The sequence below is a fragment of the Malassezia vespertilionis genome, chromosome 1, assembly GCF_029542925.1.
Source record: "Malassezia vespertilionis chromosome 1, complete sequence".
In the NCBI taxonomy this organism is placed as follows: Eukaryota; Fungi; Basidiomycota; class Malasseziomycetes; order Malasseziales; family Malasseziaceae; genus Malassezia; species Malassezia vespertilionis.
In genome coordinates this window covers 1,156,450-1,176,043 of record NC_079247.1, presented here as the reverse complement: position 1 = coordinate 1,176,043, position 19,594 = coordinate 1,156,450, and the positions used below count along the sequence as shown (strand labels likewise).

At 58.0% G+C, this 19,594-nt stretch overlaps 8 protein-coding genes across 8 annotated transcripts; 4 read left to right on the top strand and 4 right to left on the bottom strand.

Moving 5' to 3' along the window:
* Positions 1-41: 41 nt before the first annotated feature.
* On the top strand, positions 42-2,211 carry MVES1_000662 (uncharacterized protein; the record flags this gene model as incomplete). Its single annotated transcript, XM_056205518.1, has 2 exons — positions 42-272; positions 301-2,211. The coding sequence occupies 2 exons, from the start codon at positions 42-44 to the stop codon at positions 2,209-2,211; spliced, it is 2,142 nt and encodes a 713-aa protein (XP_056061493.1).
* A 25-nt stretch (positions 2,212-2,236) lies between these two features.
* On the bottom strand, positions 2,237-5,845 carry MVES1_000661 (uncharacterized protein; the record flags this gene model as incomplete). Its single annotated transcript, XM_056205517.1, has 2 exons — positions 2,237-5,745; positions 5,776-5,845. The coding sequence occupies 2 exons, from the start codon at positions 5,843-5,845 to the stop codon at positions 2,237-2,239; spliced, it is 3,579 nt and encodes a 1,192-aa protein (XP_056061492.1).
* Positions 5,846-6,095: 250 nt separating this feature from the next.
* Positions 6,096-6,540, top strand: MVES1_000660 (uncharacterized protein; the record flags this gene model as incomplete). Its single annotated transcript, XM_056205516.1, has 2 exons — positions 6,096-6,151; positions 6,273-6,540. 2 exons carry the CDS (start codon positions 6,096-6,098, stop codon positions 6,538-6,540), a joined length of 324 nt encoding a protein of 107 aa, XP_056061491.1.
* Positions 6,541-7,106: 566 nt separating this feature from the next.
* Positions 7,107-11,274, bottom strand: SWR1 (DNA helicase; the record flags this gene model as incomplete). The annotated part of the gene is made up of 2 exons (XM_056205515.1): positions 7,107-11,247; positions 11,270-11,274. The coding sequence occupies 2 exons, from the start codon at positions 11,272-11,274 to the stop codon at positions 7,107-7,109; spliced, it is 4,146 nt and encodes a 1,381-aa protein (XP_056061490.1).
* A 1,246-nt stretch (positions 11,275-12,520) lies between these two features.
* MVES1_000658 (uncharacterized protein) lies at positions 12,521-13,612 on the bottom strand (the record flags this gene model as incomplete). The annotated part of the gene is made up of 1 exon (XM_056205514.1): positions 12,521-13,612. One exon carries the CDS (start codon positions 13,610-13,612, stop codon positions 12,521-12,523), a length of 1,092 nt encoding a protein of 363 aa, XP_056061489.1.
* A 54-nt stretch (positions 13,613-13,666) lies between these two features.
* On the bottom strand, positions 13,667-15,715 carry MVES1_000657 (uncharacterized protein; the record flags this gene model as incomplete). Its single annotated transcript, XM_056205513.1, has 3 exons — positions 13,667-15,437; positions 15,464-15,580; positions 15,612-15,715. The coding sequence occupies 3 exons, from the start codon at positions 15,713-15,715 to the stop codon at positions 13,667-13,669; spliced, it is 1,992 nt and encodes a 663-aa protein (XP_056061488.1).
* Positions 15,716-15,809: 94 nt separating this feature from the next.
* On the top strand, positions 15,810-16,910 carry MVES1_000656 (uncharacterized protein; the record flags this gene model as incomplete). The annotated part of the gene is made up of 1 exon (XM_056205512.1): positions 15,810-16,910. The coding sequence occupies one exon, from the start codon at positions 15,810-15,812 to the stop codon at positions 16,908-16,910; it is 1,101 nt and encodes a 366-aa protein (XP_056061487.1).
* Positions 16,911-16,968: 58 nt separating this feature from the next.
* Positions 16,969-19,557, top strand: STR3 (cysteine-S-conjugate beta-lyase; the record flags this gene model as incomplete). The annotated part of the gene is made up of 1 exon (XM_056205511.1): positions 16,969-19,557. The coding sequence occupies one exon, from the start codon at positions 16,969-16,971 to the stop codon at positions 19,555-19,557; it is 2,589 nt and encodes an 862-aa protein (XP_056061486.1).
* Positions 19,558-19,594: the final 37 nt, after the last annotated feature.

The following is a 19,594-nucleotide window of genomic DNA, read 5'->3' as shown; positions in this document are numbered from 1 at the left end:
ACAAACCCAACTCGCACGTTCCGTGTTGCGCTCCAGCCAAGATGCAGTCCCAATCGGCGCATACGCTGCGGCTACTCCCACTTGCTTTGTATCCTTCGCACGACGATGAGACTGTGTCTTTATCTGTTCTGCGCAAGGCGTGTCGGACGTGGGAGATAGACTTTTTTCCTGCGTGGGTGCGGACACAAACGTGGAAAGTCTTGCTCGGATATCTCTCGCCCGCGAAGCGTACGTGGCAGGAGACTGTGGAGAAGCGCCGTGCAGAATATCTGGTTTGTACACTCGAGAAGCTCACATCAGCGGTTCATGACGGACTTTTCTTCTGAGGCGCACACTGCCGCACCCACGGGCAACATATTGAATCAGATATACAAAGACCTAGTGCGCTGCTCCGACGTGGATGCCGACTTTTACGACGCGCCGGTGCTTTGGCCGCTGGAAACCTTGGGCACTCCTGATGCTGGGACACGGCATGCAGTGTTGGAGCGCCTTGAATCCGTCAACGCAGAGTATGCCAACTGTGCCGAGCGCGATCGCCCGCGGATTCGTGCAGACAGCAACGCGCCGCTGCGCTACGTTGACCGGCAGTGGCATTCCATGTTCCGTATTCTGTATTTATACGCGGTACTGAACCCGAGTGTGGGCTATATCCAAGGCATGAACGAAGTACTGCACGTTTTCCTCCGCGCCGCGTTCCGTACGCGCGACTTGCAAATCCTGGATACACCCGCCCAAGATGCAGAGCTGCTTGGCATCGGCAAGACTTGCTATGCAGAAGCCGACGCGTTTTGGTGCTTCTCCCTGCTCATGGGTGAGCTGCGCGAGCTGTACGACTTTGGGCACTCGGATGCGTCTACGTTTGCCGCGATGCGCCAACTCACCGACGCATCGCCAGCGTCGCCGCAACTGCGTAATAATGGCATGGCACATGCCCTCTTCAGCTTCAGCGAGCGATTGCACATGCTGGATTCCAGACTGGCCGACTTTCTAGACGAGCATGGGCTCGATCCGCGCCTTCCGTACTACTCTTTGCGCTGGCTCGCGTGTGTGTACGCGACGGAATTTTCTCTGGACGGCGTCATGCTTCTCTGGGACGTGCTTTTTGCCGAAACGGTACAGGGCCAGACCGATAGGCACGGTAAGATTGCCATGTTACTGGACGTGGGCTGCGCAATGCTCTTGCACATTCGCGGCCAGCTGTACCAAGCCGCAGTGCCGAGCACGGACCGCCTGTCCATGCCGTCATTTCCAGGCAGCTACGACTCGCCGCGCGACGAGCATCCGCCTTTGGACACGTTCCAGCGGATTATGCAGCTCTTGCAGTCGTACCCCGAAAACAACGTCCGCACGATCCTTGGCGTGGCGCAAGGAATCCAGCAGCATGCGGCAGCGCAACATACCCAGGCGACACTCCCTCGCGATGCTGTAGCGCGGCGTGCGCCCCAAAAGCCAGCATGCCGCGCTAGCCGAGGCACGCCGCTCCAAGAGCGACTCGCTGCCACCGTGCAAAAGTCGCTGCACACACCGCCGCTCCGCGCCGCAAGCTTTCCTCCTCCTCCGCCCGATCCTTCGTCGCCCATGTCACCGATCGGGAGCGGCGCGTCGTTCTTGCGCAAGTACACGGAAGCATTTCAAAGCAGCGACGCTGCTGCGAGCATGTCGAAAGCGAGCACCAACCTTGCCGCGAAAGCACTGGCATGGCGCAGTCGACCGTCGCGCTCAGTCTCGGACCAATATGCATTTACCACGCCAAAAGAGGCGCACGAGCATGCCGTCGATTCGCCGCAACTGCCTGCGCCGAGCGTGGTGGATGGGCCGGAAGACCGCGACGCGTACAAAACGCCGCTACACAAGGCCACGGCAGAGTGCGACTCGCTTAGCCAAGCGCCGTCTGTCGGGCCCATCCACTTGACGCTGCCGAGCATGCGCGCCGCCGCCGAGCTCGGCATTGTGACGGCGCCTGGGAGCGATGCAGCCAGTGCGACGCCTCCCTTGGCCAAGCCCAGCGGTCTTTCGCGATGCATCCCGTCGGGCACACGCGACCCGCCAAAACCGCTGCCGAGTGTGCCTTTGCCAGGCGTCGAGCGAGGGACAAAGTCCCATCGCGGCACGCTGGACTCGACGAATTCCTCGGGCAATGGCCCGGCAGCAGAGCACCTCAACGCGCTCCTCGCGGAATTCAAGAGCACGGAATGGATCAAGGACAAGTAGCTAGTGTAAATTATGTAATGAGTGCCTATCGTCTCCGTGGCTGACGCAATGGCTTGATTTGCCGGCCAGCAGGTGCGGGCGACGCGCCCATGTTGAACAAATTCGGCCCGCCTTCTGGCGTGCCAAAAGCTGGCGGTGCAGGAGCGCCTTGGCTGGGAGTGCCAAAAGAAAAGGCGGTGCTGGGCGCTGGCGAGCCGGGCGCTGGAGAACCGGGCGCAGTTGCTTCGCCAAAAGCAAACGGGGCGGGGTTTGGCGCAGGGGCGTTGGCCCCGAACTGAAAGAGGTTGTTTGTTGCGGGCTGCGGCGCACCGAACGGAAATGTAGTCGTGGACGGCGCAGGAGGCGCAGGCGCGCCGAATGTAAACGCAGGCGTTGGTTCCGGCGCATTCGCAGACGGCGCGCCGAACGAAGGGCTTGCAAATGTCGGCGTCGCGGGCTGATTTGTTGGTGCGCCAAAGGCAAACGTCGGTGCAGGCGATCCAGTCGACGGAGTGCTGCTCGCCGTGCCAAAGCTCGGCTTGGCCTCCGGCTTGCTAAAGGAGAAACTCGTGGAGGCAGGCGCACCGAAGGCATGCGGCGCAGTGGGCTGCGATTCGGACGCGGCTGGCTTGGCGCCGAATGCGAACAGGGGCGCGGACGGTTCTTGTGGCTTGGCGCCGAACGAAGAGGGTGCTGGGCCCGCGGCACTCTGCGCTGGCTTGGCGCTTGTGCCAAACGAAAAGCCGGTAAACGGCGCAGTACTTTTGGGCTGCTCTGTGCTCGGCGCGCCAAAGGCAAAGGGCTTTGCCGCAGGGTTCAAGGTTGCGTCGAGAGATGGCTTGGGCGCATGCGGCTCGTCTGTCCTGCCGCGCTTCTTGTCCTGCTCAGGCTCTGGCTCGAGGGTACGTTTCGTATCGTTGGGCAGGGAAGGGGGCTGTCCAAAAGCGAATCCGCCCGGCTTGTCCTCTGCGGCAGGAGGCATGCGAAACATGGGCGTTGCAGAGGTTTCGTCTGTGTCGGCAGGCTTCGACACGCCAAAGCTGGACATGGCAGGTTTGTCTGCTGCGCTGGGCTTCCCAAAAGAGAAGGTCGGTGTAGGCGCCACATCAGACTTTTTCGCCTCGGCCGGCTTGGCAAAGCTAAAGGGCGCAAGCTTTGGAGGCTCTGTTTTTTGTGGGTCTCCAGGCATGCCAGTGCCAAAGGCTGGCGCTGGTGTCGCGGCTTTGGGGGGGTCAGCAGCGGGCTTTTCAAGGCTGGGCGAGGCTAATTGTGGCGCTTCGTTTTGCTTGCTGAACGAAAACGCTGGCGGGGCGGGCGCTTGCTTTTCAGGCTCGCTTGGTTTGCTAAAGGAAAAGAAGGGGAATGGTTTTGATTCCCCGATAGGTTTCTCTGCTCGTGTATCGTGCGCATCTTTCTTTGTGCCGAACGAGAAGGATGATGGTGCGGCGCTGTCTTTCGATGGCGGAGGAACGACTGCGGAGGTCGGCTCTGCGGGGTTGCTGAAAAAGTTGGGTGGGGGGCCAGATTTCTTCTCTGTGTCTAGCGATGCAGGCGCTGGTTCTTCAGAAGCAGCTGCAAAGAAGGAAGGTGGCTTCTCCGCAGGCTGGGCTTTGGCTGCCGCGCCAAACGAAATGGCTGGCTGCGATTGCTGTGCGCCAAACGAAAAAGCAGGGACAGCAGCCTCGGCAGGCTTTGCTCCGAACGAAAAAGAGGACTGCCCCGAAGCGGCAGGCTTTTCCAACGCGTCGGGCTTTGCGCCAAACGAAGCAGGTTTCTTCGACGCAGTAGGCTCTTCCGATGCGCCGGACTTTGCGCCGGACAAGTTGGAGGATTGTCCTGGTGCTGCAGGGTTTGCACCGAACGAAAAGGAGGACTGTTCCGACGCTGCAGGGTTCGCACCAAACGAAAAGAAGGACTGTTCCGACGCTGCAGGGTTCGCGCCAAACGAAAAGGAGGATTGTCCTGACGCTGCGGGCGGTGCACCAAACGTCGGCGGCTTGGTCTCTGACGGGTCGGCAGCCTTGCCAATACGGTCCAACAGCGATTCACCCGTGCTTTCTGCAGACTTGACAAATGAAAATGTCGGCGCTGTTGTCTTTGGCGCATCCTGTGCAAGTTTCGGCGCCGGCGCTGTACTTGCGCCAAGCGAGAAATTCGAAGGAAAGATGGCTGGCAGCTTGATCTTATCCAATTCTTCGGCTTGGGGCATATCGTCCACGTCGTCGTCGTCAAAAGCCGTGATCCGGCCGGATGGAACATGGCGTTGACTGCGCTTTTCAGAATGTTGGCGCAGCACGGAGAGCTTGCGCTCAGGACTATCGTCTTCGGAGTGTACACGAAAGTTGTCGCGCTTTCGCACCGGCGCCGCATCTTTCCTAGGTTCGGGCGCCGCAGCTTCCCTAGGTTTGGGCGCCGCAGCTTCCCTAGGTTCGGGCGCCGTGCGCTCCTCTTTCGGCTGTGCCGGTTTCGGTGCCGCACGTCGCGAGCGGCGCACAGGCACTTCAGGCTCAAGCACGGGCTCCGACTCTGGCTCTGGCTCTGGCTCTGGCTCGGGCTCGGGCTTCTGCGCCACACGTCGCGAGCGGCGCACAGGCACTTCGGGCGCTGGCTGTTCACATACCAGCTCCGCTTCATTCATTTCCTCGTCATGCACGTCTCCCAGCAAGTTGCTTGCAACTTCCTCTTCTTCGTGCATGGCATCGTCGTCAATGTCATCAAATTGAATCGTGTTTCTAAGCTTCGAACGCATGCTCGGGCGCGAGCCCGTGTGGTTGCGGCGCAGCTTTTGCACGCGCTGTACAGAGCGTGAATGAGGCGCAATACTCCTGGAGGGAGAGCGCGACGCTGACGCCGTCAATATCCCGTCGCGCGACGGCGAAGGCAGCGGCACAGAAATCGAGCTCGCATTCCACGAAGGGAGCGACTGGGACCGAATAATACCCTCGCGACGTGCATCGCCCAGCGGCGTTCGCATACTCTCCAACGCGCGCAAAATACGCTCCGCCTCATTCTGCGGCGGCGGAAGGACAGGTTTGCGTGCCTCTAAATCTTCGGCGTCGACAAAGCCCATTTCCGGATCCCAGACCATCCGACGCTTCCTTGGAGATGGTACATTTTCATCCATCTCTTGCTCCGTCTCTTGCTCACGCTTCCCAAGCACGGAGCTGTGCGAAGCGGAGTGAGATACTTGTACGCGCTCCTGCTTCGTTTCAGGAAGCATTCCAGGCACAAATTCACGCAAGGACGGATGGCTGGCAAGCAGAGGCGTCTGTGTAGGACCTAAGTGCAGCGAACCCCACTTGGATCGTCCCGGGGTTTGCGCCCAAGACAAATCTCGGCTCGGCTCGCTCTTTTCTCCGGCAGGCGCGTTGCCTGGAAGAGCTGTAAACTGCCCACGGCTTCGCAGTGAGAGCGGCGTGTTCGCACGCGCAAACAGTGCCGCTCGATTCGGTGTATGTTGCACGGCGGGTAAGGTCGATGCAGTCGCGACAAACGGTGTACGACTCGTTGCACGCGCCTGGGTCGATGGGTGTAGTGTCTGCTGTGTCAAAGACTCTGAGGGCAGCGAATAATTTTGTGTCGTACGCACTTGCGCATCCTGCGCAACAAGGGGGAGCGTATCGTGCGCGCCCGAGACCCAGGAAACGGACCGCATCAATCGATGGCCGAGACTTTGCAAGAATCCTCTCCTGGGCATCTGGGCTATCTCTCCACCTACTGCACGATGCCCCATATCATCTTGTACATGATCGGCACGCTGGCCATGCGCCGCATACGGAGATGGGGACCCGAACATGCACGCGAATCGCCCTGCGGCTCGGTGCAACGCCGCGATCGCTTCGCAAACGCACACGTGTTATCACGTGACCTCGAACAGAGCCCTGGCGGCCGCCACGGCGCTCTTTATGACGTGGTTCCAATCTTTTGCGGGCCTTTCTGGTGCCTCTGCTGTTATTTGCGGGTGCGTTTGGCTGAAAGATACAATTAACCATAGCGCTTTCGGCACACATGCGCTCAAGGACAAATTGACTTCTCACCGTGCGTTAAAGCGCTTGCTGACAGCTAGAACTTGGCTCGTGGAGCACAGCAACGCAGTACCAACTCGTGCACTCGATTGCACTGCTGTATGTATCGTCGCATGTTCCGTTGAACGGTGCTGCGCTCGTGGCAAGCTACGCATTTGCCACGGGCATGACGCTCTTTAGCGGCTCGATCTATGCCTTGTGCCTGTTGCCGCAAGGACACGGTGCGCGCAAAGTGCTGGGCCCTTCCACGCCCATTGGCGGTCTCTGTATGATTGCCGGCTGGCTCGCTCTCGCTTACGCGCGCCGTCCTGGCCGTCTCCTGTAGAGGCCGCCGCACCGTGCGCAGTGAATCACGTGATGAGCCCGGTGCTGCCCGGCCGGCCGCGCGGTCGACGATAGCTACCATAACCATGTCTGGCGCCACTTGGAGAGAACTCTTTTCGTACGTTATTTTAGTCGCTTTTTGTTGGTGGGCAGTATACTAACATGTGCGTGTGTTGTATGCGTTGGGCATTAGTTTCAGCAAGTACACTTCGATTGCTTCCCGCGCGACTCGCCAGGCTCTTAAGGAGGGCGAACGCGCTGCCGCAGACCGTCGCTCTCAAATCGCCCTTCGTTACCAGGACTGGAAGGACGGCAAAGCGAGTGAGAACGTACGTACTTTTCTGGGGTTGTGTTTGGCAGGTACTGACCGATCCATATAGATCAACCTCACCAAGTCGGAAGAGTAAACTAGACGACTACCGACGCTGCGCTGCCACATGATGTGCATGCTTACACAACGCGCCTTTGAATACAATAGATCTAGTTAGAAGCTAGCATGTATGGCGTGTCTATATGCGTGGGTATCGATACGATGCACAATGCGCTCTCAGCAGAATCCACGTGGGATTAGGCGCCGAAAAAGTCCCAGTCGGCCTGGACCATTCGGAGCATGTAGTCGTCGATGGAGCCCGTCAGATCCTCTTCCGCACCTTGATCGTGCTCAGGCGGAGGCGAATCGGGCCCCTGCACTGCAACGTCTGGAATAGGGACGCTTTCTGCGGCAAAGTCTGCCGCGTCGAGCTGCAATTCTTCCGTGGCGACATGCGCCGCTGCGGCATCTTCGACGTCTTCTGCAGCGGCAAATGCGCGGTCAACGTCGCGCGTGGATTGCGCTTCGTTGTCCTCGCCGATGCTGACGCCGCCAAGCGTTGCACCGCCCTCGTCGAGCATATCGCGCCAATCGTTGCGCATCAAGTGCTCGGTGGTAAACTCGCCCTGCTGGATGACCATGCTGTCCAAGCGGCGTTTTTGGTTGGCCTTGCGCAACATGTTTTCTTCGATCGTATGCTCACTGACGAAGCGGTAAATATGTACGTCGCGCGTCTGTCCAATACGATGTGCACGGTCCATACACTGGGCTTCGATCGCCGCATTCCAGTCGAGATCGTAAAACAAGACGGTATCCGCGCCGATCAAATTGATGCCCAGACCGCCAGAGCGCGTGCTGAGAATAAAAGCGGAAATGCGCGAATCACGGTTGAACCGCTCCGTCAGCACTTGGCGCTGCTCAATTTTTGTCGCGCCGTCGAGACGCAGATAGCGATAGCCTTGGTAGTTGAGAAACTTTTCCAGGATATCGAGGACTTTGGTCATCTGCGTAAAGATCAAGATGCGATGGCCACCCGCAACCAAGCGCCGCATGAGTACATCGAGTTGCTGGAGCTTGCCACAATCATACTGCAGCAGGGATGCGTCGGGGAAGGCAATATTCAGCGCAACGGCTGCCTTGTGCAATGGATCCAACTCGGGCGCCCCAATCGCAAATTGCGTTTCCAGCGGGACGCCGGGCAAGGCATACTGCGGCATGTTGGCAGCGACGGCGGGTGGTGTGGCAAATGCAAAGCGCGACACGAGGTCTGCGCAGGATTCGCCGCGCTGGGCATACGACTGGACGGCTTCGCACAGCGCGTCGCAGCGCTGCCAATACGCGCCTCGTTCACGCTCCACAATCTCGTACGAGCGCAATTTGGGGCTGCCGAAGCGTCGCAGCATGGCGAGCAAGCTCCGGCCGTACAGGGGCTGTGCATTGCAACGCATACGATTTACATATGCGGCATGCTGCGCTTTTTCGTACGCAGCATTCCTCCGGCGTGTTTCGATTGCGGCGCGCAGTCCGGCGATGGAGTGCGTAGTCAGTGGAGCCTCTTCGACGGGCGGAGGAACATTGGAGAGTGCATCTGACACTTGCAGCGCATCGTAGCGGCGCGTCGCGAGGGGCGTAAGCAGCTCTTCGCGCTGGGTAAATTGCAGGTTCAAAAAGTCCAAATTCACATTGTCATTGCCCTCCTTCAACAAATGGCGGCGCACTAGCAGATCCTTGATCTCGTAGTCTGCAGCGACGGACCGGCTCTGTACAAATGCAGTCACAATCGGCCGCTGTTCAAACAGATCGGGGTGGTTACATACTTTGCGCAGCTGCATCAGGCAGTTGATAATGCTCATGTAATTGCCACTCGCGAAACTCTCCCTGGTTTTTGCACGCGACATGAAGTCATTGTACAGGAACCGCTGGCGTTTGGAGAGGCGGCATGGGATCACATGCTCGAATTTTTTCGGCATCTCGCGCTCAACGTCGGACTTGAGACGGCGGAGCACATAAGGGCGCAATACGGTGTGCAGCTTCGCCACTGTCGCCCGCGTTTCCTCGTCCACCCCTTCCGCATTCTCAGCGGCACGCCCCAGTGGATTAGAGAACCAATCCTGAAAGTCTTTCATGTTGGAAAAGGCACCGGCGGCTGCAGCTACTTTTTCGATGCCTTGGGGCATGAGGAAGTACATGAGACTCCACAGGTCCATCAAATTGTTTTGCAGCGGTGTGCCTGTGAGCAAGAGTCTGCGTCGCGAATTGAACCCAAGCAGCGTCTGCCAGCGCTGGGAGCGGAAGTTTTTGATGTGGTGCGCCTCGTCCAGGACGAGGTACATCCAGGGTTTGCGGCGGAAAATGTGCTGGTCCGCAAGCACTAGCTGGTAGCTCGTGATGCATACATTGAAACTGTTTTCCGTATTCCAGCCGACACGCTTCGCCTTGCGCTGTTTCTGATTTCCGTAGTAGGAAAGAACTTTGAAGCCAGGCAGAAATTTTTTGAATTCGACTTCCCAGTTCAGCATCACACTCGTCGGTGCAATGACAAGGTGCGGGCCCCAAATTCCACGGTCGCATGCGAGGTGCGCAAGCAGTGAAATGGTCTGGATTGTTTTGCCGAGACCCATCTCATCGGCAAGAATGCCATTCATGTCGTTGTTATACAGACTGACAAGCCATTCCAGGCCGTTTTGTTGGTAGCCACGAAGCGTGCCTCGCAAAAGAAACGGCGGTCGGATAAATGGAGTAGGCTCTGCTTTGTTCTCATCGCCGAGTAATGCGTGCAGCGTAGCGTCTTGGTCATGGTCAGAGGTATCGGAGTCGGAGTCGGGCGCCGCGGATGTGTCGGCGTCGGAAGCATGGGTTGGCTTGCCAGACGATGCGTCGTCTTCATTGTCACGTCCGCCGTAGCCATACTTGCGCATCAGTTCCTCGATGGACATGTCGGCATCGGCTTTCAAATCATCTTCTTCAGATGCATCTTCTTCGTCTCCTTCCAGCATTTCCTGCTCCAAATCGTTATCTTCGTCGTCTCGATCGGAGGAGCTGCTTTCGGATGCGGAGTGTGTTGCAGATTCAGTTTCGTTGGTTGCAGTGTTAGAGGCAATGCTGGGTTCGATGTTGGATGCTGCGTCGGTACCTTTGTGGCTCGAGCTCCTTTTTACGATGGCTAACTCGACATCTTGCGTAATATCTTGCTCCATTTTGTCGACTTTTTCGTCGACCCTTTTATTCTCGTCCATCTCCTCTTCCTCTTCCTCTTCCTCTTCCTCTTCCTCCTCCTCTTCCTCCTCTTCCTCCTCTTCCTCTTCTTCCTCTTCTTCCTCCTCTTCCTCCTCTTCCTCCTCTTCCTCCTCTTCCTCCTCTTCCTCCCCTTCATCTTCTTCCTCCTCCTCTTCCTCCTCCCCATTGTATACATTTGACAGATCCGCATGTTGTGTCTTGAGCATCTGCGTACTGTGCTCAATAATAGCTTGTAACTGCTTCTTCCCCAACTTCTCACGCTCTGCTTTTTCGATCGCTTGTCTTTGCGCACGCACAATCGTGATGGCGAACTTCCATTGCCGCGCCACTTCGCGCATCGTCCATTTCGCCAGCGCACGCTGATGTCGTAGTTCCAGCTTCTTTTCGCGCTCGTCACTGTTCTGGAATCGATCCCAGTACGTCGTTACCATACGTGACACCTTCTTTGCAAGCTGAATACGCCCCTTGGAAAATTGGCGCATGCGCTGTGCACGCCAAGGTACAGCATCGAGCAGATGGTCGCGATGGGCCTTGGCCCTTGGTGCCTCTTGCAGCTTGAGTTTTTGCATCGGTACTGGGTGCTCTGGCTCGAGCGACTTGCCTTCGCGGCGCAATTGGTCCATGCGTCGGTAAAGATACGTATCGCGCGCAAGCCGCTGTGCACGTACGGCAGGCGTCACGACGTCGTCATCCCACATCGTGTACGACTGCAAAAAGTTGGCAAACGAGCCGTGTATAGACACAGACGGCCGCTGGTGAGGAGATGTGATATACAATGGCGGTGTGCGTTTCGGAAGTTTGGCACTGGACAAGGACACAAGTGCAATGTTGGTATCGGTTGGCTGCACAGGCACAGACCGTCGTGGGCGCGGCTCAGGACGTGTGCGCAACTCAGGACGTGGACGCGACTCAGGACGTGGACGCTTCGGCTTCGCCCATAAAGGTGACTGCGATGGCGCTTGTTTCATTTCCGTCGCCGCCCGCCGCGCCGATCGAGCAGCAGCGCCAGGCCCATGCCTCTCTTCTAGTCGCCGCGTCGCAAGCTCATTATATGGCGCTAACTCTGTGTGCAAGTCCTGCGATACATCCTTTTTTGTGGTAACCTGCGTAAGTTTGAGCATGGCATGCAGCAACGCGTCGTGCTCGTCTGCCGGAGCGCGCCTCAATTGCGCTTCCAACGCACGACATTCGGCCAAGCGCTCAGTGAAATTTATATCTGTCTGCTGTGCTTGTTTTGGTCTCGCGACCGTTGCAACGCCGCCGTCCAAACTGAGCCGTCTCGGTCGGATCGCGCGCGACGAATGGCGCCGTGTGGAAACGGAATCTTCTGTTGGCGTAACGCCTTCGAGCTGGAAAGCCGGCCCCGGACTCGAAAAACTAAGCTCGCTATCAAGCCTGCGTCGTTTTCCCACCGGTTTTTCGATTGGTCTGCCCGTGTTCACAGGCGTCGTGGGCTCCTTCCTTGCTTCGTTCGCATGCTCTACATAGGGCGCAATCGATGCTGCAAGCTCCGATGGTATACTGACATGCGCGCCGGTCGATGCATGCGTTTCCGGCGGCAAAGCGTTCTTTTCCATGCCTTCTGCCTACTACACGAAACGCGTCAATTTCACCGTCTTTGCACCGTGGCACAGGCTGCGCTCTTGTGCCGCCGTGGTCGAACCCACGTGTGTTGACTAATCGACACAAGCGGTCGCCAGTCTCCACAGTGCGGCGCGCCCTCCACATTGCGCAGACAATTGCTAGGAGTCGCTCCGAACGCATTCGTCGGATCGCGTCCCACGACTGTTGGGGCCATGGGTGTCGCTTTCAGTAGCTTGTGGAACTCGTTATTTGGGCAGCAGGAGCTCAAGATTACGATACTGGGGTACGACACGCATTGACTAACACCAGGCTGGATAATGCGGGTAAAACAACGCTCATGTACAAAATGACGCTCGGTTCTGTCGTCGCAACCGCACCGACCATTGGGTCCAATACAGAGACGTTTGAGTACAAGAACCTCAAGTTTATGCTCTGGGATGTCGGGGGTCAGACTTCGCTCCGCAATAGCTGGTCGCAGTACCTCGCCGCAACGAATGCAGTACGTTTCCAGAGCCACTCACGCAGCTCATCTACGTCGTCGACAGCAACGATCGCGATCGCATTGCCCTGGCACGCTCCGAACTGCACAGGATCGGCACAGAAGAGGGCATTACGCACGCTCCGATTTTGGTGTGGGCCAACAAGCAGGATGTGCAAGGCGCGATGACAGCCTCGGAAATATCAGACGCACTCAACCTAGAGGCGTTCCGCGATCGGACATGGCAAATTTTTGGATGCTCTGCACTGAGTGGAAAAGGGTACGTCAACAACCAACTTACCCCAGCATCACACCAGGGCTGGATTGGCTCGCGACAACGCTCTCCTGCAAAAAGTAAATACTATACAGTGACTATGCATGCTTGCCGCGCCGGGCGCCTTCTGCGCGCAAGTCTGGCGCGTCTTGTCGTGTGGTATCTTCCGCTGCAAGGTGCGTCCATTTGCTCCGGCTGCGTTTGCCATAGTCGCGCACCTGCATGATTTTTGGGAGGGCAGCCTTGTCCACCGCGTCCTGTGTGTGCTGCGAGTAGTCGCGCTGGAGAACATCCATGTCCTGGAAAAATGCGCCCTTGTGATAGTACTTCTGCATGAATCCCATATTGCCTTTGTGCTTCTCTTCGCGCGTTTTGCGGGCGCGCGCCAAGTCTTCCTGGAGGCGCTCCGCCTCGGGCATGGTACGACGCCGCGCAAGCTCGGCCTGCTCCTCCAGCGCGGCACGCTCTTCGTCGCGTACTCGCTGAATCCGTGTAAGCTCCCGCATCCGCCACCCAGCAAACTCGGCGTCTGGATCGACGCCGTCCGTGTCGTCTACATCAACCGTCTCTTCCTCGTGTTGCTGCTCGCGCATTTCACGCATGATACTCTCGGCGGCGAGCTGGTGCGCAGCTTGCTTGCGCTCTTCTGTATCGACTTGGGTGCGCGAAGAGCTCTCGCCCTTGGGGGCCATGCCCGACGTACGGTCGCGTTTGGAGACAAAGACGGGTTTGAGCATCGGCCGCTCTTCGCTCGAGTCCGATTCATACTCGGACGACGATGCATACTCGGACGAAAGAGGCGGCGATACAGTGCTGTGCCGTAATGTCTCCGCGGTGGGCACTTGCGCAGGTTTCTGTGCATCTTGCATGGGCGCCCATTTCAGCGTGCTGGGCGCTGGCGTCGTTTCTCCCTCTCCATCTTCCCCCGAGTCCGTCTCATACTCGCTCAAATTCACATCAGACAGTGCAGAGTCCTGCTTCACACCGCTTGGGAGCGCAATCGCGCCGTCGCCCTGTTGGATGGTGACACCGGCAGACAGTGTCGGGACGACAGTATGACTCGGCAACGTCAGCAACTCCTTCACGGGCTCTTGCACAGGCACATCCTCGTCTGACGAATCGCTCAGCGCGGACGTAGGCGCCTTCCCTGCGCGGTACCGCGCGGGACGGACAATGCGCTGTGGAGCCATAAGCAACGTGCAGGCACAGGCGCGCAGCACTTTATCTATGGAGGTGTGTACAAACTAGGCAAACCAGCTCGACCACCACGCTTGCTCAATGTGCAGCGCACATGGCTCGTGTGTGGCCGTAATGCTGCGCAGCAGCTCGAGATCCAGGTCGTTGTTAGAGTCAAGCGACAGATCGCTCACCTCTTTCGGTGTAAGAAAGACGGCGTAGGGCAGCGTGCCGCGATGAAGCAGCGGCGTCGATGCTGTTGGCGCCGCATGGGGCGTAGGCAGCTTCTCTATCCGACCCGCAAGGAACGCCGACGCCTGGACATGCATTGCGCGAATATAGCTGCTCCATAGTGTAAACAGGTACACACTAGCCATTATTTCCTGAGGAAGGTGCGGCGCACACATTGGGGAGAAGCGCGGATGGGCAGGAATAATGGAGCGATCCCTGCAAACATGGCGCGCACGCGACGGCGAATTGCCGCCCGACCTGGAGCAAAATGGTGTGCTACTCCGATCCGGATGAATCCCGCACGCGAGAACCAGTGGGTCCAGCGATTCGGACGAAAAAGCACTCTCTGCATGCAAGGAGTCGTCATCGTCCATTGCATGCTGCGGCGCCTTGGAAGCCGAAAAGCTTTCGTGCGCTCCTTTCAGCGCGCCCTGCTCGTCGGAAACCACGTTCCCTGTAAGATCGACAATCCCCATGCTCATCCCGCCATCATCACGCACGCCCAGCGGAAAAACAAGGGAAGATGGGAGCACGACTTGGAGCTGTGAGCGCACAAGCCACCACTCGGTCATCCAGAATCGGACGGTGGCGAGTATGATAATCGCGTAGCCGAAAGGAAGAAACCGTGCATCCTGTTGCAAGTAGCGCCATGTGGGAGGCAGCACAACACGCATCGGATCCATCCCAAGGTTTCGCCCATGGCGCTCCTCTTTCCAAGCAGCCAGGTTCTGTCGCCCATGCTCTTCCAGGATCTGCTCATACCTACGCTCCTGCTCGGCCAATTCCCAAAATAAAGTGACGTCCGTGGTACTCCAGCGCAGCGTTCGGGCAACATTCTCGGGACGCGAGACAAATTTGGCCATAGGACACGCTGCAGGAAACTGGCAGTGCGCGTCGGGGTATACAAACGGCGATACATCCAGGATGATGTCGTATAAGGTAGTCCGCTCCAAAAAAAGTTTATCTGTCGTCCACGCAATCCATGTGTACGCGGGGTTTCCCGTGTTAGCCTCCTCCAACAGGCCCTCCAAGTCCAGCACGGTATACAGCCCACGCACTCGGATATTGCGCGACTTGTGGTCCATGTGCAAAAATGCAGCACGGACGAGCTCTGCTAAATTGTACGCAATGATAGCCGCGCGTTCCGTGGGCGGTGGGCAGTACAGCAGCAAGCGCTTCCGCGGAAGCTGCAAAAATTTGAGCAAAGGCACAATGAGCGGGCCGAGGAAGCGGTTGACTGCACACAGGTAGGTCACTGGATCGTATTCCAAGCACTCGAGCATAGGTTGTGGGGCTGGTACATGCATAGGGAGGATGCGCGTATCTAATAAAAACCGTTCCGCATAGCCTTGTACAATCGACGGGTCCTCGCCGTGTATGACACGGTCAGCAAGCGCTTCGAGATGCGCAATGTGCGGCAGAATCTGTGTCAGCTCGTCGCTCACATCGGAAGAGCTGCACGCAATGACAACACCGACACTCAGTGCACGCAATCCACGCAATCCGATAATATCGTTGGCCATCTCGCTCGGACTGAGTTTCCTCGCACGAAACGCGGCGACGCAGAATGTAAAAAAAGATGCAGACTCTTGTCCTGGCTCAAAGTAGCTGGTGTAAGCTGGAAGAGTACGCACATGATATCGCGCTTGATATTGTGCGCCCCGCTCGGAAGCGTTTTCCACTCGAATCCATTCACGTCGAGATTGTCGGGGTACGAATAGACAATCGTGTTGCCTTCCTTGACAAGGAACCTGCGACCGTAAGTAGGATAAAAAGACATACTCTGCAACAAAGATCCCGCGTATATTGGACGGCACGCTCGAGTGCCGCTCATCCTGAGCAGCCGCATCAAACTGCGGATGGCTCGGTGCAGCGCTCGTGCTCATTGCGGTGTCAGCAATGAGGTGGCAGCGAGCGTTTATGCATTTGTCAGCGCGCGTGCGCGCGCTTTTCCACATTTTTTTGTCCAGCCGTGTCACCATGAGCGAAGATCGGCTGCTCCGATTTTCCGGGCACGCCTACTTCCGGCAGCGGTTGGTACTTGCCACGCTAGCATCGCGTCCAGTGCGTATCGACAAGATTCGACCGGACGACCAAGAGCCTGGCATTCGGAATTTCGAGGCAAGCTTTTTGCGTCTTATGGAAAAAGTGACCAACGGCAGCGCCGTGGAGATTAATTATACGGGTACCGCGGTGTACTACAAGCCGGGGATCATCTTTGGGGGTCCTGTTACGCATGATTGTGGCACATCACGCGGGATCGGCTACTTTTTAGAGTGGCTTGTGCTGCTTGCACCGTTTGCGAAGCAGGAACTTGCACTAACGCTGCGCGGGATTACCACAGGCACGGGCGATATGGGCGTGGATACGATCCGCACGGTGACACTCCCTATACTGGCCATGTTTCTACCGCTGGATTCCGTGTCGATCCTCGCGTCATCGTTGGAATTGCGCATTGTCAAGCGCGGTGCGGCGCCCCAGGGGGGCGGCGAAGTCTTTTTTCGTGCGCCTCTCATTGCCTCACTCCGGGCGCTCAATTTTGTCGAGTGTGGAAGGATCCGCAAGATTCGTGGGATTGCAAGCGCGGTGCGCGTGAGTCCCCAAATGAGCAACCGCATGATCGATGCCGCACGTAGTGTGCTCAACCGCTTCATCCCCGACCTGTATCTATTTTCCGATGTATACCGAGGTGAGGATTCGGGAAAGTCGCCTGGTTTTTCCATGTCGCTCGTTGCGACCTCGACGACGAGTGCTCTTCACGCTTCCGAAGCCACGTCTGCACCGGGCATGACGCCAGAAGATGTCGGACTCTGTGCTGCGCGGCAGCTGCTCGCTGAAATTCAGTCCGGCGGCTGTGTCGACGCAAGCCACCAGCCGTTTGCGCTAGCCCTCATGGCACTCGGCCCGGAAGACGTGGCAAAATGCCGCATGGGGCGCTTGACCGCGCAGGCAGTGCAATGCCTCCGCGACGTGCGCGAGGCGCTTGGTGTCGTGTTTAAAATCCGGACCATTCCAGAGTCAGAGGACGTACTCGTCTCTTGTGTCGGCGTTGGTCTCCGTGGCTACCGCCGCATCACATAGCGCATTGTACCATAACCCACGTAGGAACACGTGACTATACGATTCCACACCTTTTACCATGGCCAACGACGCGGGCGCACCGCAGTACCACTTCGCCACGCAGTGCCCGACTGTGAGTGACCCCGCCCACACGGACCAGTATGGCGCTTCTTCCATGCCGATCTACATGACGGCGACATTTAAGGGACTCCCAGGTGCAGAATTTGACTACACGCGCTCTGGCAATCCCACGCGAACAGTGCTGCAAAATCACCTGAGCACATTGCAAAATGCGAAGCACACGTACACGGTGAGTACGGGTATGGCATGTATGGATATTATCTCGCGGTTTGTGCGCCCACATGAGCGTGTCGTCGCGGGCAACGATTTGTACGGCGGCACGAACCGAATTCTAGGCATTCTGCGTGCGGACAACGACGTTGTAGTCGACCATGTGGACACGACGAATGCGACTGTATTTGAAAACCATATTCGCACGTGTGCAGAGGAGCATGCACTAGGAAAGAGCGGAAGGGTCGCCATGGTCCTGCTCGAGTCGCCGACGAACCCACTGCTGCAAATATGCGATCTTGCGCTTTTTGTGCGGCTTGTGCGCACGCATATCCCAGAGGCACTGGTTGTTGTGGACAATACCATGCTTTCTCCGTATCTCATGCGCCCGCTCGAGTTTGGCGTCGACATTGTGTACGATTCTGCGACGAAATATTTGTCCGGCCACCACGACATCATGGCCGGCATCCTTGCGTGCAACCGCGACGATTTGGCACAGCGCATCTATTTCTTCATCAACTCGGTCGGGAATGCCCTTGCGCCGATGGATAGTTTTTTGCTACTGCGTGGCGTCAAGACGCTTGCGCTGCGTATGGACAAACAGCAGGAAAATGCAATGCAGATCGCGCACTTTTTGGACGGCCTCGGTTTCCGCGTGCACTTTCCTGGCCTCCGCTCGCATCCTGGGTATGCGGCGCATAACCGAAATGCCAAGGGCCCCGGCAGCGTGATGAGTTTTGAGACGGGCGACCGGGATCTTTCTCTGCGCGTCACGGCATCCACAAAGCTGTGGGGCGTGAGCGTTAGCTTTGGGTGTGTCAACAGTTTAATTAGCATGCCTGCGCTCATGTCGCACGCTAGTATCGACGCCAAGGTGCGCGCGGAGCGTGGCCTGCCCGAAAACTTGATCCGTCTCTGCACAGGCATCGAGGATGTGCACGATCTGCTCGCGGACCTAACCCAAGCGCTGCTCACCGCCGGCGCGATCCGCCAAAAGCTCGCGCCCGACGGGATGGTAGAGTATGAGCGTGGGCCGGTACAGGATGAGATGGAGACGCTCCGCGCACAACTACGCGCAGCGTCACCTCAAAAACCCAGCGCGACGGTGCCAGCGTCCCTGACCGTGAGCGCGCCCGGGAAGGTCATTCTGTTTGGCGAGCACGCGGTGGTGCATGGCGTCACGGCCATTGCTGCAGCAACTGCGCTGCGCTGCTACGCACACGTTGATCCGCGCGCAGACGCATCCGTGAGCCTGCGACTCACCGATATAGACTTGCAAGCCACATGGGAGCGCAGCGCCCTTCCTTGGGAGCTCGTCACGCACACGTCTCCGAGCCAACCGCCGCACGAGCTCGAGCCGCGGCTGATGGAAGCACTTGATGTGCTGCTCGCGCAGCGCTTTGCCAAAGGCGACAAACGCCGCGCTGCGTGCGGAGCGTTCCTTTACCTCTACATGCATCTCGCCCGCCCCGACGCCAAACACGGCCAAACCTTTGTGCTCCGCTCCTCTTTGCCCATTGGAGCGGGGCTCGGCAGCAGCGCGGCGGTAAGTGTGTGCCTTGCGTCCCTGCTCCTCTACACGCACGGGCTCGTGCCGTTGCCTACAGACCCCGAAGCATCGCTGCCCAATGCCCACGTCGACGTGGTCAACGGCTGGGCATTCCTCGGCGAAAAAGTGATGCACGGCGAGCCGTCGGGGGTGGACAATACAGTTGCGAGTTATGGTGGCGCCATTGCATTCACACGCGCACTGCCGACCAATACGCTTTCTGAAAACAGGCTCAAGCCCATCAAAGGTTTTGACGCGCTCCGTCTCCTGATCACCGATACGCGCGTTCCCCGCAATACCAAAGGGCTAGTTGCAAGCGTCGGCGAGCAAAAAGCACAGGACCCTGAGCGTGTCCAGGCAGCGTTCGATACTGTCCAAATAATCGCCGACGAGGCGCAGCAGCTCTTGGACCCTCCGCGCGGGCCCGCAGCGACGCGCGAAACGGTGCTCGCGCGCTTGGGGCGCCTGATGGATATGAATCACTTGCAGCTTGTGCAGCTCCGTGTCGGACACCCCGCGCTGGAAACAGTACGCAAAGCATGTGCGGTTCCGCATGCCTTGCACACAAAACTAACCGGCGGCGGCGGCGGCGGCTGTGCCATCACGTTGCTGCGGGATAATCTAAGCGCAGATGAACTCAATGTACTATTACAGACGCTTGCTACGCATGGGTTCACTACCTACGAAACCAGTGTGGGAGGCCCCGGCATGGGTGTCCTCGTCCATCCTTCTTCCCACAGCGCCTTGCATGCTGCGCAGTGGGCCGACGCGCCGGCTGACCAGCTGGCCACGTGGGCCAGTGCTAGTGGCACGTGGGCATTTGCATAACGACCAAGCACGACATAGCACGCATGTGTCCCCACGT